The sequence below is a fragment of the Cnephaeus nilssonii genome (assembly GCF_951640355.1).
Source record: "Cnephaeus nilssonii genome assembly, chromosome: 21".
Classification (NCBI taxonomy): domain Eukaryota; kingdom Metazoa; phylum Chordata; class Mammalia; order Chiroptera; family Vespertilionidae; genus Cnephaeus; species Cnephaeus nilssonii.
The window spans coordinates 43,308,850-43,322,427 of NC_137092.1; the positions used below are offsets into that span (position 1 = coordinate 43,308,850).

Below are 13,578 nucleotides of genomic sequence, written 5' to 3' on the forward strand. Positions count from 1 at the left end.
AGGACTGAGGTCGGCACTCCCACCGCCTGTGGGGAGCCTCGCCTGCTCGCGGGGACCCTGCAGACTGGAACTGGGTGGCAGTGGACAGGAAGCTGGCTCAGCTGTGGGCACCACAGGAGTGGCCACTGTCCACGGGTCCGAGGCTGCCGCCCGGCAGCCGGGCAGTCGGCCTCCCTCCCGGCTGCGCGTCCCTGCCTATATAGCACGCTGCTTTTTTGGGGGGAAGGGGAGGCATATGTAACACTTTCAACAATAAAACCTTTTAAAATAAATAAGTTAAATAATTTTTAAAAATAATACGCTGCTTTTGTCCCCGGAAGTAGCAGCCACACACCCATGTCCAAGTGCTGTGCCGTGTGCCGAACGTCACAGGGGACTGTCCGGCCCAGACGGAACGCAAGCTGGCGCAGGCTCCAACACGGACGGCCTCGGAAAACACCCGCTTCGTGAGGTAAGCCCGGCGCCGGACAAGCACGGCGTGAGGCTTGCGGGCACGAGGAGCCCAGAAGAGGCTCAAGCACAGTCAGAGCCGCCAGGAGTCGCCGGGACCGGAGGGGCGATTCTGTTCGACAGGTTTATGTCGGGTGATGGGAGGCTTGGGGCACAGACCGGAGTGGTGGGTACGGGCTGTGAGTGGTAAATAGTATGTATGTGTATATACACAGGGTGTCCCAAAGATGTATACACACTTGGAATGATTTTAAAGTCAATGTTTATTGACATACAGTTAATGTTCAAAATCTACAAAAATGAATACTTTTTGGGTCAATGCCTGTTTTCAAACTGATGACCATTCTGGCCCAGACACTCCTGATAACACGAAGCAATGGAATCACAACATCAAGAATCATTCCGTTCAGTATCTGTGGGCCCTCAATGCGACCGCTGCTGGTTTTGTGCCGCCCACTTCACCTGTTACCCCATAAAACAGTCTAGTGGCCCTTCAGGACGAATTTTCTTTGTCAAAGCTCAGTCTGGCTTCACCCATTATTTCACATCAGTTAAACCTCAAAAGGAGTGGAACTGAAGTGGGTTACCAGCTGTTAAAGTGTGCGCACATTTCGGGGACACCCTGTTAGAGCTTTAATCCACAGAAGTCAGCCGCGCCGTGTGTGGGCAGGGCAGCCTGTCGCCGATGCAGGGATGTGAGCGGGCGGGCCGAGCCGCAGACGAGCATGGGGACAGGTCAGCGGGGCTGCGTCCAGGACCCAGGCGTTGCGGGCCATGGCATGGCGCGGGGCAGGGCCGCCCGGAAACGTCACTGCCCGGTTCCCCTCGCGCGTAAGTGGCTGTAGGACAGGAAGGCACCTTCTGTAAGAGCAAGCGCCTGTTTGGCTTCTGCAACAACCAATTCTTGCTCCGTCTTCTCTGTGGCGACAGAGCCCTCGGCAGCTCTGCCCGGTGTGGACATCGGTCCCGCCTCGCTCAGTGAGGGCAGAACAGGCTGCTCCTGCAGGGGCTCCCCGCCCGGCGCAGGCCCGGGAGGATAGAGGCTCTCCTCGCGGTGGCCAGGCACCGGGGGCTGTGCCTGCGGTGTGATCCTGGGCGTGAACTCGAAGAAATCATCACCACGGTCCCGCTTCCTCCTGCGTCCGCAGCCACGGTGACCACTCTGTCCTGGCCTGCACAGCCCACTCCTGCCCCGGACCCTGCACCACTGTTCTCTCTGCCTGGTGGCTCGCTCTCTCTCTCTCTCTCTCTCTCTCTCTCTCTCTCTCTCTCTCTCTCCATATTCACATCTCTAGACTCAGATGGCACCGGACCCAGAGGCCTGTCCATAGCGCCCACCCCGCTCCGGGCGGTGTGCCCTGCAGACGCCCCGTGACACGTCAGTCACGCTGCTGTCCCTCTCCAACCTCCACTCCAACCACCAGCACACGCGCTGCACGCAGACAGCACTCCGGCCCGGAACGGGACCTGCCCATCAAAGCAAGCCCGCGCGTCCCGCAGAGGAGAGGCAGCGCCGGCTCCCACGGCTCCCGCGGCTGAGAGGCAGCTGGGACCCTCGCTCACACGTGGCTCCATCCACGGCAAGTGCCTCCTAAAACCTGAAGTCTGAGCCTCTTTTAAAGAAGATAATTTTGCCGACACTTATTGTTTGAATGAGGAAACACGTGCCGTGTCCACACTGTGGACTACTCCTCAGTAACACGCCGCACGAGGCACGGATGGAAGCCTGACGGCTGAGCCTCGGCCACACGGTGCCCCGTGGAAGGAGCCGGACGCCGAGGTCAGGGCTGTCTGAGGCCGGTGTCTGCAACGTCCAGAACAGGCAGATGCGAGCGACAGGCACGGAGTGCGCCTGGCGGGGCCGGGGTGCCGGCCGCGGGCAGTGTCTGTGGCTGATGCCAACGTCCATGGGCGCTGAAGGCTGGCGCTGTGGGAGGGACCGCGGACGCCGCGCCTGGGAGATGGCGGAGTGCACGCTCTGCGAAGCGTCTTATTAAGGCCGTTACCAAGAAAAGTGGTAGCCAGTGGTCTGTTATACACCCTTCAGTACACGAGACAGAACTAGACAGAAACTTCCATGCATACAGGTCTTACACAAATTCATAAATTAAGCACCAATTATATAAGCAACCAATTCAAAGGCAGGTGCTCACGTCAGCGAAGATGTCACTTCACAACTGTGTCACTGCTCACCGCGGGGAACGGCGCAGGGCACCGGGTCCTTGGATCCCGCGCCGCACACTCAGGGCGACGCTCAGGCCGCTGACAGCCAGGACGGCCCAGGTGACAGCAACTCCGAGGAGCTGCTGGACCACAACCCGAACCAACACCAGACACACGCAGCCCACAGCCGCCGGGGCAGGCGCACCGGAGCCCTGCCCGCATCCCACGTGCAGTAAAAGTCCACCTCATCTGCAGCGGGGACTCATCACGGACACCCCACGAACCCCTTCTTGTCTAGAAAGGGCACCCGCCTCCCCCACGGCGGCACACGCTGTGGGCGGTGGCGCAGCGGGCAGCTCGGCAGAGGCCCTTCCCACGGGCGGAACAGGCCCCCTCCCCTGGGCCCCTGGGGTCCAAGGCAAACTCACGCGTGTGAGATTCTGCCGGAGCCCAGAGCCTGGGGCGCCCACGAGCTGCAGGACAGCCAGACAGCTGTGGGAAACACCGACGTCGGACGAGGGAAGTGGTGGTGCCCACGGCTGCGCAGTGAGCTCCACGTGGACCCTGCAGTGTGAGCTGGGAGGCAGGGCCCGCGCTGTGGGAGCCCACGCAGAAGAGGCGTCCAGCGCCTCTCTCGGGCGGCTGCACCCTGCCCTGCCCCGTCACGGCCCCGTGCCGAGTGCAGACGGGGTCCGGGAGATGGCCCTACAGGGCAGGCAGGGCACAGCGCCTGGCACGGCTGAAAGCGCTGGGACCCGTCCCAACCTCTGTGCTCCGGGCACCGACCACTCCCTGGCCAGGCTGGGGCCGCAGCCTGTGAGTCCCTAAGAGCGCCAGCAGCCCAAGCCGCCCTGTCCTGTCCAGACTGGGCCTCGAGCCGCTCAACCGAAGAGGACGAGCCAGGAGCAGTCCTTTCCCCAGAACCAGGCCTGCTTCTTCGCAGCGGGCTCTCAGCCGACGGCCTCCGAGAGGAGAGGAGAGGAGAGGAGGGCAGGCGCTGCATCGCGGCGGCAGGTGGACGGCACACACGGGGGTCCGCGCTGCGGGGTGGCAGTCTACAGCGACTGCCACTAATTCTCCCTCTAATTCCATGAGCTGCTCCCAGGACGGAGCTCCTGGCTGCAGCCACGCGGCTGACAGGTGCCGGGGAGGTGGGTTCCGCCCAAAGCAGAGCCCACACAGGCTGCGTCCAGGACAGGGGCCACCCACACCCGTTTGCTCCAAAAAGTCACCGTGATTCACCTGCCCAACCCCACCTGCCGTGAAACGCCCAGCCTGGGGGACTCCCGTTTCTGCGAGAGCCCTGGCGGACGCTCCGCCGGGGACACCTCCTCCTCGTTCCCGCTCTGCCGCCGCATCCCCGGGAACGGTTCCCAGACTCCAGACCCGAGGCAGGAGGACATACACACTCCAGAGCAGGGGTCCTCAAACTTCTTAAACAGGGGCCAGTTCACTGTCCCTCAGACCGCTGGAGGGCCGGACTATAGTTTAAAAAAAACTGAACAAATTCCTATGCACACTGCACATATCTTACTTTGAAGTAAAAAAACAAAACGGCAAAAACACCCGCATGTGGCCCGCGGGCCGTAGTTTGAGGACACCTGCTCCAGAGCCTACAGCAACCGGCCAAGGACATTTTGTTGAAATCCCATATTTGTTCTTAAAATTCCAAGTAAACCTGATCTCACACGCTGCCACAGTACAGGACTGCATGTTTTCACCGCTCGGAGCTATCTCGCTCCGGGGGGGCCACCCCGGGGCAGGTCTCAACTTGGAAGCAGCAGGTCGGGAGACAGGAGGTGGCAGCCCCGCAGCCCCCCACCATTTCAACCTTGGCCTAGCCAAGGTCACCCACCCAACTCGGAACAGCTTCCCTCGGAGGGGGAGGGTCCTGGCCCCTCTGCACCCCGGCGCTCACCCGGATCCGGCGCATGGCAGCCACGATCTCCACTCTGCTGTTGGGCCGCGGCACGTCCAGGCTCCCGACGTACTGTGGGGAGAAGAGGGATGTGAGAACGGATGTGCGTGTCCCGTCACAGCCTGCGAGCGGCGGGCGGCCGGGGGGTGACCCAGTGCATCTCCCCATTTCACAAGAGTCGAAGGCACCCTCGTCTAGCTCCATGCACAAAAGGAAATGAACACACTGTCACCAGAGATGCAGCGAGTGGGTGTGGCCGCGCCGCGCCGGCCAGGTGGCCTTTCTGCGCGTCGACCGCCTCACCGGGGAGCCGGGACTGCGTCAAGCAAGGCGGTGTCGCCCTCACAGACCTGCCCACACACATTAAAGCCTCACAGCGGAAAGGAAGGCAGGGCCTGTTCTCAGTGAATGGCAGATCCCTGCGTGCGCCCCGGGGGAAGAAACTGGAGGGAAGGAGTGGACTAATATTTTATTAAGATTTTTACCTGATTATCCAGGCTGGTGTTCAGTATCAGAACAAGCCCTCACTGTGCACTATTCCAGCAGCCCAGGACCATGTGGAGGAGGAGAACAGAGTCCCAGTCCCAGCCTGATGCACAGCTCTGTGCTGGCGGACAGACACACGCAGGTGCGCGAGGTTCGCTGCAGGGAAGACCCACGCAGCCGGGCTGCACGCAGGGCACAGCGGGGCACCCAGCGGCCCTGGGCTGTGCCTCCCACACGGTCCTCTGAACTCGGCCTGGGTAACTCCAGCCCCTGCAGCCAAGAGGCGTTTCCTGGGGTCACGGGAGCAGCGGTTCTCCCTGGAATTTGGAGCTCCGGCTGGCCCTAGCGAGCAGGGCTTCAAATCCTAAACTCTGCACAAGACTTCCCGGGCACTGCCCACAGCTTGTGCTAACACGGGGTGCAGGGCCAAGCGGCCCGGGGAGCAGTGAGCACACTGGGTCTGCGGGGAGTGAGCAGCTGGCGACCGCTCCGGTACACGAAGCCCCAGGTCTCAGAGTGCAGTCAGATCGAACTGTGGTGGGCACTGCCCCGCTGAGCTCTGCCAGGGCCCCGCAGTGTCAGCACAGCCAGGAAGGACGAGTCTGGGCTCATGACTGCGCGACCTCAAAGGCCTTCCCGCCAGGCACCTGCATACTGCTCCTGGACGCTCGCCTGCTGGTCCTCCCTGAACCAGGAGCAGTCAGGACTAGCTGGGCAACCGGGCCTTCCACTCCTGTTCCCTCACCCGTCACGTGAGTGCCAGGACCTCAGGACCCAGCAAGGTCACGTTACACGCGGCGCCCAGGGAAGGTGCTCCCTCCCGGCAGGAACATGGCCAAACACATGTGTGATCATCCCTGGCTGGCCATGCTGCACAGGTCCAAGCACAAACCTGACTGGATTCCTCCCAGAATGAGCGCATGTCCACCCACCGTGGCTAGGAGAACCCGCCTGCGGAGGACAGGAGGCAGCCCGGGTGCTGCCAGGGGTCCAGCACCACAGTCATCGCCACCAGCACAGTCAGCTCTCACCTGTACAGCCATCCCCAACCTATACAGCCATCCCCCACCTATACAGCCATCTCCCACCTATACAGCCATACCCCACCTATACAGCCATCCCCCACCTGTACAGCCATCCCCCACCTATACAGCCATACCCCACCTATACAGCCATCCCCCACCTGTACAGCCATCCCCCACCTATACAGCCATCACCCACCTGTACAGCCATCCCCCACCTGTACAGCCAGCCCTCACCTGTACAGCCATCCCCCACCTGTACAGCCATCCCCCACCTGTACAGCCAGCCCTCACCTGTACAGCCATCCCCCACCTGTACAGCCCCCACCTGCACAGTCAGCCCCCACCTATACAGCCATACCCCACCTATACAGCCATCCCCCACCTATACAGCCATCCCCCACCTGCACAGTCAGCCCCACCTATACAGCCATCCCCCACCTATACAGCCATACCCCACCTATACAGCCATACCCCACCTATACAGCCATCCCCCACCTATACAGCCATCCCCCACCTATACAGCCATACCCCACCTATACAGCCATCCCCCACCTATACAGCCATACCCCACCTATACAGCCATACCCCACCTATACAGCCAGCCCTCACCTGTACAGCCAGCCCTCACCTGTACAGCCATCCCCCACCTGTACAGCCATCCCCCACCTGTACAGCCAGCCCTCACCTGTACAGCCATCCCCCACCTGTACAGCCCCCACCTGCACAGTCAGCCCCCACCTATACAGCCATACCCCACCTATACAGCCATCCCCCACCTATACAGCCATCCCCCACCTGCACAGTCAGCCCCACCTATACAGCCATCCCCCACCTATACAGCCATACCCCACCTATACAGCCATACCCCACCTATACAGCCATCCCCCACCTATACAGCCATACCCCACCTATACAGCCATACCCCACCTATACAGCCAGCCCTCACCTGTACAGCCATCCCGCACCTGCACAGTCAGCCCCACCTGTACAGCAATCCCCCACCTATACAGCCATCCCCCACCTATACAACCATCCCCCACCTATACAGCTATCCCCCACCTATATAGCCATCCTGCACCAATAAAGCCATCCCCCACCTGTACAGCCATCCCCCACCTATACAGCCAGCCCCCACATATACAGCCATCCCCCACCTGCACAGTCAGCCCCACCTATACAGCCATCCCCCACCTATACAGCCATACCCCACCTATACAGCCATACCCCACCTATACAGCCATCCCCCACCTATACAGCCATACCCCACCTATACAGCCAGCCCTCACCTGTACAGCCAGCCCTCACCTGTACAGCCATCCCCCACCTGTACAGCCATCCCCCACCTGTACAGCCAGCCCTCACCTGTACAGCCATCCCCCACCTGTACAGCCCCCACCTGCACAGTCAGCCCCCACCTATACAGCCATACCCCACCTATACAGCCATCCCCCACCTATACAGCCATCCCCCACCTGCACAGTCAGCCCCACCTATACAGCCATCCCCCACCTATACAGCCATACCCCACCTATACAGCCATACCCCACCTATACAGCCATCCCCCACCTATACAGCCATACCCCACCTATACAGCCAGCCCTCACCTGTACAGCCATCCCGCACCTGCACAGTCAGCCCCACCTGTACAGCAATCCCCCACCTATACAGCCATCCCCCACCTATACAACCATCCCCCACCTATACAGCTATCCCCCACCTATATAGCCATCCTGCACCAATAAAGCCATCCCCCACCTGTACAGCCATCCCCCACCTATACAGCCAGCCCCCACATATACAGCCATCCCCCACCTGCACAGTCAGCCCCACCTATACAGCCATCCCCCACCTGTACAGCCATCCCCCACCTGTACAGCCATCCCCCACATATACAGCCATCCCCCACCTGCACAGTCAGCCCCACCTATACAGCCATCCCCCACCTGTACAGCCATCCCCCACCTGTACAGCCATCCCCCACCTATACAGCCATTCCCCACCTATACAGCCATCCCCCACCTATACAGCCATCCCCCACCTATACAGCCATCCCCCACCTGTACAGCCATCCCCCACCTGTACAGCCATCCCCCACATATACAGCCATCCCCCACCTGCACAGTCAGCCCCACCTATACAGCCATCTCCCACCTATACAGCCATCCCCCACCTGTACAGCCATCCCCCACCTGTACAGCCATCCCCCACCTATACAGCCATCCCACACCAATACAGCCATCCCCCACCTGTACAGCCATCCCCCACCTGTACAGCCATCCCCCACCTGTACAGCCATACCCCACCTATACAGCCATCCCCCACCTATACAGCCATCCCCCACCTATACAGCCATCCCCCACCTGTACAGCCATCCCCCACCTGTACAGCCATACCCCACCTGTACAGCCATCCTGCACCAATACAGCCATCCACAACCTATACAGCCATCCCCCACCTATACAGCCATCCCCCACCTATACAGCCATCCCCCACCTATACAGCCATCCCCCACCTGTACAGCCATCCCCCACCTATACAGCCATCCCCCACCTATACAGCCATCCCTAACCTATACAGCCATTCCCCACCTATACAGTCAGCCCCCACCTATACAGCCATACCCCACCTGTACAGCCATCCCCCACCTATACAGCCATCCCCCACCTGCACAGTCAGCCCCACCTATACAGCCATCCCCCACCTATACAGCCATCCCCCACCTGTACAGCCATCCCCCACCTGTACAGCTATCCCCCACCTATACAGCCATCCCCCACCTATACAGCCATCCCGCACCAATACAGCCATCCCCCACCTGTACAGCCATCCCCCACCTGTACAGCCATCCCCCACCTATACAGCCATCCCCCACCTGTACAGCCATCCCCCACCTGTACAGCCATCCCCCACATATACAGCCATCCCCCACCTGCACAGTCAGCCCCACCTATACAGCCATCTCCCACCTATACAGCCATCCCCCACCTGTACAGCCATCCCCCACCTGTACAGCCATCCCCCACCTATACAGCCATCCCACACCAATACAGCCATCCCCCACCTGTACAGCCATCCCCCACCTGTACAGCCATCCCCCACCTATACAGCCATCCCACACCTGTACAGCCATCCCGCACCAATACAGCCATCCCCCACCAGTACAGCCATCCCCCACCTATACAGCCATCCCCCACCTATACAGCCATCCCCCACCTGAACAGCCATCCCCCACCTGTACAGCCATCCCGCACCAATACAGCCGTCCCCCACCTGTACAGCCATCCCCCACCTATACAGCCATCCCCCACCTATACAGCCATCCCCCACCTGTACAGCCATCCCCCACCTGTACAGCCATACCCCACCTATACAGCCATCCCCCACCTATACAGCCATCCCCCACCTATACAGCCATCCCCCACCTGTACAGCCATCTCCCACCTGTACAGCCATACCCCACCTGTACAGCCATCCCGCACCAATACAGCCATCCCCAACCTATACAGCCATCCCCCACCTATACAGCCATCCCCCACCTATACAGCCATCCCCCACCTGTACAGCCATCCCCCACCTATACAGCCATCCCCCACCTATACAGCCATCCCCCACCTATACAGCCATCCCCCACCTATACAGCCATTCCCCACCTATACAGTCAGCCCCCACCTATACAGCCATACCCCACCTGTACAGCCATCCCCCACCTATACAGCCATCCCCCACCTTCACAGTCAGCCCCACCTATACAGCCATCCCCCACCTATACAGCCATCCCCCACCTGTACAGCCATCCCCCACCTGTACAGCTATCCCCCACCTATACAGCCATCCCCCACCTATACAGCCATCCCGCACCAATACAGCCATCCCCCACCTGTACAGCCATCCCCCACCTGTACAGCCATCCCCCACCTGTACAGCCATCCCCCACCAATACAGCCATCCCCCACCTGTACAGCCATCCCCCACCTGTACAGCCATCCCCCACCTGTACAGCCATCCCCCACCTGTACAGCCAGCCCCCACCTGTACAGCCATCCCGCACCAGTACAGCCGTCCCCCACCTGTACAGCCGTCCCCCACCTATACAGCCAGCCCCCACCTATACAGCCATCCCGCACCTGTACAGCCATCCCCCACCTATACAGCCATCCCCCACCTATACAGCCATCCCCCACCTATACAGCCATCCCCCACCTATACAGCCATCCCCCACCTATACAGTCAGCCCCCACCTATACAGCCATCCCGCACCAATACAGCCATCCCCCACCTGTACAGCCATCCCCCACCTGTACAGCCATCCCGCACCAATACAGCCGTCCCCCACCTGTACAGCCATCCCCCACCTATACAGCGATCCCCCACCTGCACAGCCAGCCCCCACCTGTACAGCCATCCCGCACCTGCACAGTCAGCCCCACCTGTACAGCCATCCCCCACCTATACAGCCATCCCCCACCTATACAGCCATCCCCCACCTATACAGCCAGCCCTCACCTGTACAGCCATCCCCCACCTGTACAGCCATCCCCCACCTGCACAGTCAGCCCCACCTGTACAGCCATCCCCCACCTATACAACCATCCCCCACCTGTACAGCCATCCCCCACCTATACAATCATCCCGCACCAATACAGCCATCCCCCACCTGTACAGCCATCCCCCACCTATACAACCATCCCCCACCTGTACAGCCATCCCCCACCTATACAATCATCCCGCACCAATACAGCCATCCCCCACCTGCACAGTCAGCCCCACCTGTACAGCCATCCCCCACCTATACAACCATCCCCCACCTGTACAGCCATCCCCCACCTATACAATCATCCCGCACCAATACAGCCATCCCCCACCTATACAGCCATCCCCCACCTGTACAGCCATCCCCCACCTATACAGCCATCCCCCACCTATACAGCCAGCCCCACCTGTACAGCCATCCCCACCTATACAGCCAGCCCCCACCTGCACAGCCAGCCCCACCTGTACAGCCATCCCCCACCTATACAGCCATCCCCCACCTATACAGCCATCCCCCACCTGTACAGCCATCCCCCACCTGTACAGCCATCCCCCACCTATACAATCATCCCGCACCAATACAGCCATCCCCCACCTATACAGCCATCCCCCACCTGTACAGCCATCCCCCACCTATACAGCCATCCCCCACCTATACAGCCAGCCCCACCTGTACAGCCATCCCCCACCTATACAGCCAGCCCCCACCTGCACAGTCAGCCCCACCTGTACAGCCATCCCCCACCTATACAACCATCCCCCACCTGTACAGCCATCCCCCACCTATACAATCATCCCGCACCAATACAGCCATCCCCCACCTATACAGCCATCCCCCACCTGTACAGCCATCCCCCACCTATACAGCCATCCCCCACCTATACAGCCAGCCCCACCTGTACAGCCATCCCCCACCTATACAGCCAGCCCCCACCTGCACAGCCAGCCCCACCTGTACAGCCATCCCCCACCTATACAGCCATCCCCCACCTATACAGCCATCCCCCACCTGTACAGCCATCCCCCACCTGTACAGCCATCCCCCACCTATACAGCCATCCCCCACCTATACAGCCATCCCCCACCTGTACAGCCATCCCCCACCTATACAGCCATCCCCCACCTATACAGCCAGCCCCACCTGTACAGCCATCCCCCACCTATACAGCCATCCCCCACCTGCACAGCCAGCCCCACCTGTACAGCCATCCCCCACCTATACAGCCATCCCCCACCTGCACAGTCAGCCCCCACCTGCACAGTCAGCCCCCACCTATACAGTCAACCCCCACCTGTACAGTCAGCCCCCACCTATACAGTCAGCCCCCACCTGCACAGTCGGCCCCCACCTATACAGTCAGCCCCCACCTGCACAGTCGGCCCCCACCTGCACAGTCAGCCCCCACCTGCGTAGTCGGCTACCACCTGCACAGTCCGAATGGAGTCCCTAAACTCATCTGACTGGTATCAAGGTGCCGGACTGGACCTAGCAGGAGTACCTGCAATTCCTGGCTTACCCAGAGCAAGCTTCCTGCTGGTGACTTTGAACCTGTGAGACGTGGTGGGGTTCTGTGCTGCCGCCAGGAGGCCCTGCTGGGAGGTACTGCAGGGCCTCTATTGACATCTACTCAGCTTCTGGGCAAGGGAAGGCCTGTAGGACATGGGGGCTGCCTCTTTTCCTCCAGCATCTAGAAGGAATGGCTGGGAGGAGGTTGCAACAGTGCTCGTGACCCACGGGAGGTCATCTGGTCAGTCTACCTGTGGCTCCGTCCCCAGGGGAGCCGCACTAACTGCACATGACTGTCAGCCCCTGGCGGCCTCAGCCTCCAGCCAGAGTCAGACCCCGCAGGGCTGTTTCATGTTCTTGCTCCCACCTTGTTTTCTGGAGACCAACTTCTGGAGACAACGATACACTGAATCGTAGTGTCTCCTGGTACATAAATCACTACAGGAAGCAGCCAGGCGTCACCGCGTGACATCACCAAAATCGTCCCCACTGGGACGCGTCAGGCCCCCCGCGCCCTCCGCGGGGAGAGGTCAGGAGAGCGCTCAGTGTGAACGAAGCTCAATGCTCCGGTGGCTCTGCTTCCCACTCACGTGGGCGCAGCTGCAGCGGCAGACGAGGCTCCCTCCAAAGCAAACAGGAAGTCTGGCCACGCACAATAGCTGCAAAGAACGGACAACTCCAAGGGCCCCACTCACCGGACGGTCAGTGTTGGCTCAGCCGTCAGAACGCAGCACCCTAAGCAGAGCCGTGACAGGGCGACTGGGAGGGGTGTATGTGGGAACCCTGTCCTCGCCACCCGACGTTCCATAACCCAAAGTCGCTCTAAAAAACAAGGCCATTCACTGAAAACACCCCGAGGCACTGGCGTGAGCCAGCAGGCACAGGCGGCGCCCAGCCCACGTGCAGTCCCCGCCTCGCCACCCCCCACCCCGCAGCTGGGGCTCCAGCCGAGAGCTCGCCCGGATCCTGGAGGGGGACCCCAGAGCCGGGATGGCCAGAGGAGGTGAAAGTGAAGCCGCAATCCCAACAGGAGGTGTCACAGAGGGAGCCCCACTGGAAGTACACACCACCAGCCCCTTGGATGCCCGACGCACAGACAGACAGGAGGCCCCACGGACAGCACAGATGCAGGAGGGCCCCGCACTCAGCAGACGGCAGGCCAGCTCCTGGCTCCCCGTCCAGCCCTCCCCACCCGCCCACGTTCTCACCGCCTCTCCCTTCAGGTCCTCACAGGCTGGTTTCTGCCCTGCACCCTGCCGACCGTCACATTCCTCGGTCTCCTCCACACTGGGTCCTCCCTCCAAAACACACACAAGCAGGCAGAAAGCTAGCGCCCTGCTAGCACCCTGCTCACACCTAGGACCCTGCTCATGCCTAGCACCCTGCTACCACCCTGCTCACACCTAACACCCTGCTCACACCTAGCACCCTGCTAGCACCCTGCTCACACCTAGCGCCCTGCTCACACCTAGCACTCTGCTAGCACCCTGCTCACACCT

General features: G+C 60.9%; 1 protein-coding gene across 4 annotated transcripts in view; it reads right to left on the reverse strand.

The window, feature by feature from the left end:
* Positions 1-13,578, reverse strand: part of NOS1AP (nitric oxide synthase 1 adaptor protein) — a 126,709-nt gene that overhangs the window by 82,517 nt on the left and 30,614 nt on the right. For 2 of the 4 annotated variants that reach the window (XM_079761976.1, XM_079761975.1), the window contains exon 2: positions 4,532-4,603. The exons of the other annotated variants lie outside the window; for them this stretch is intronic. In XM_079761976.1, coding sequence (XP_079618102.1) covers positions 4,532-4,603 — 72 coding nt within the window. The remainder of the gene's footprint in view (positions 1-4,531; positions 4,604-13,578) is intronic. 4 annotated transcript variants of the gene reach the window in all.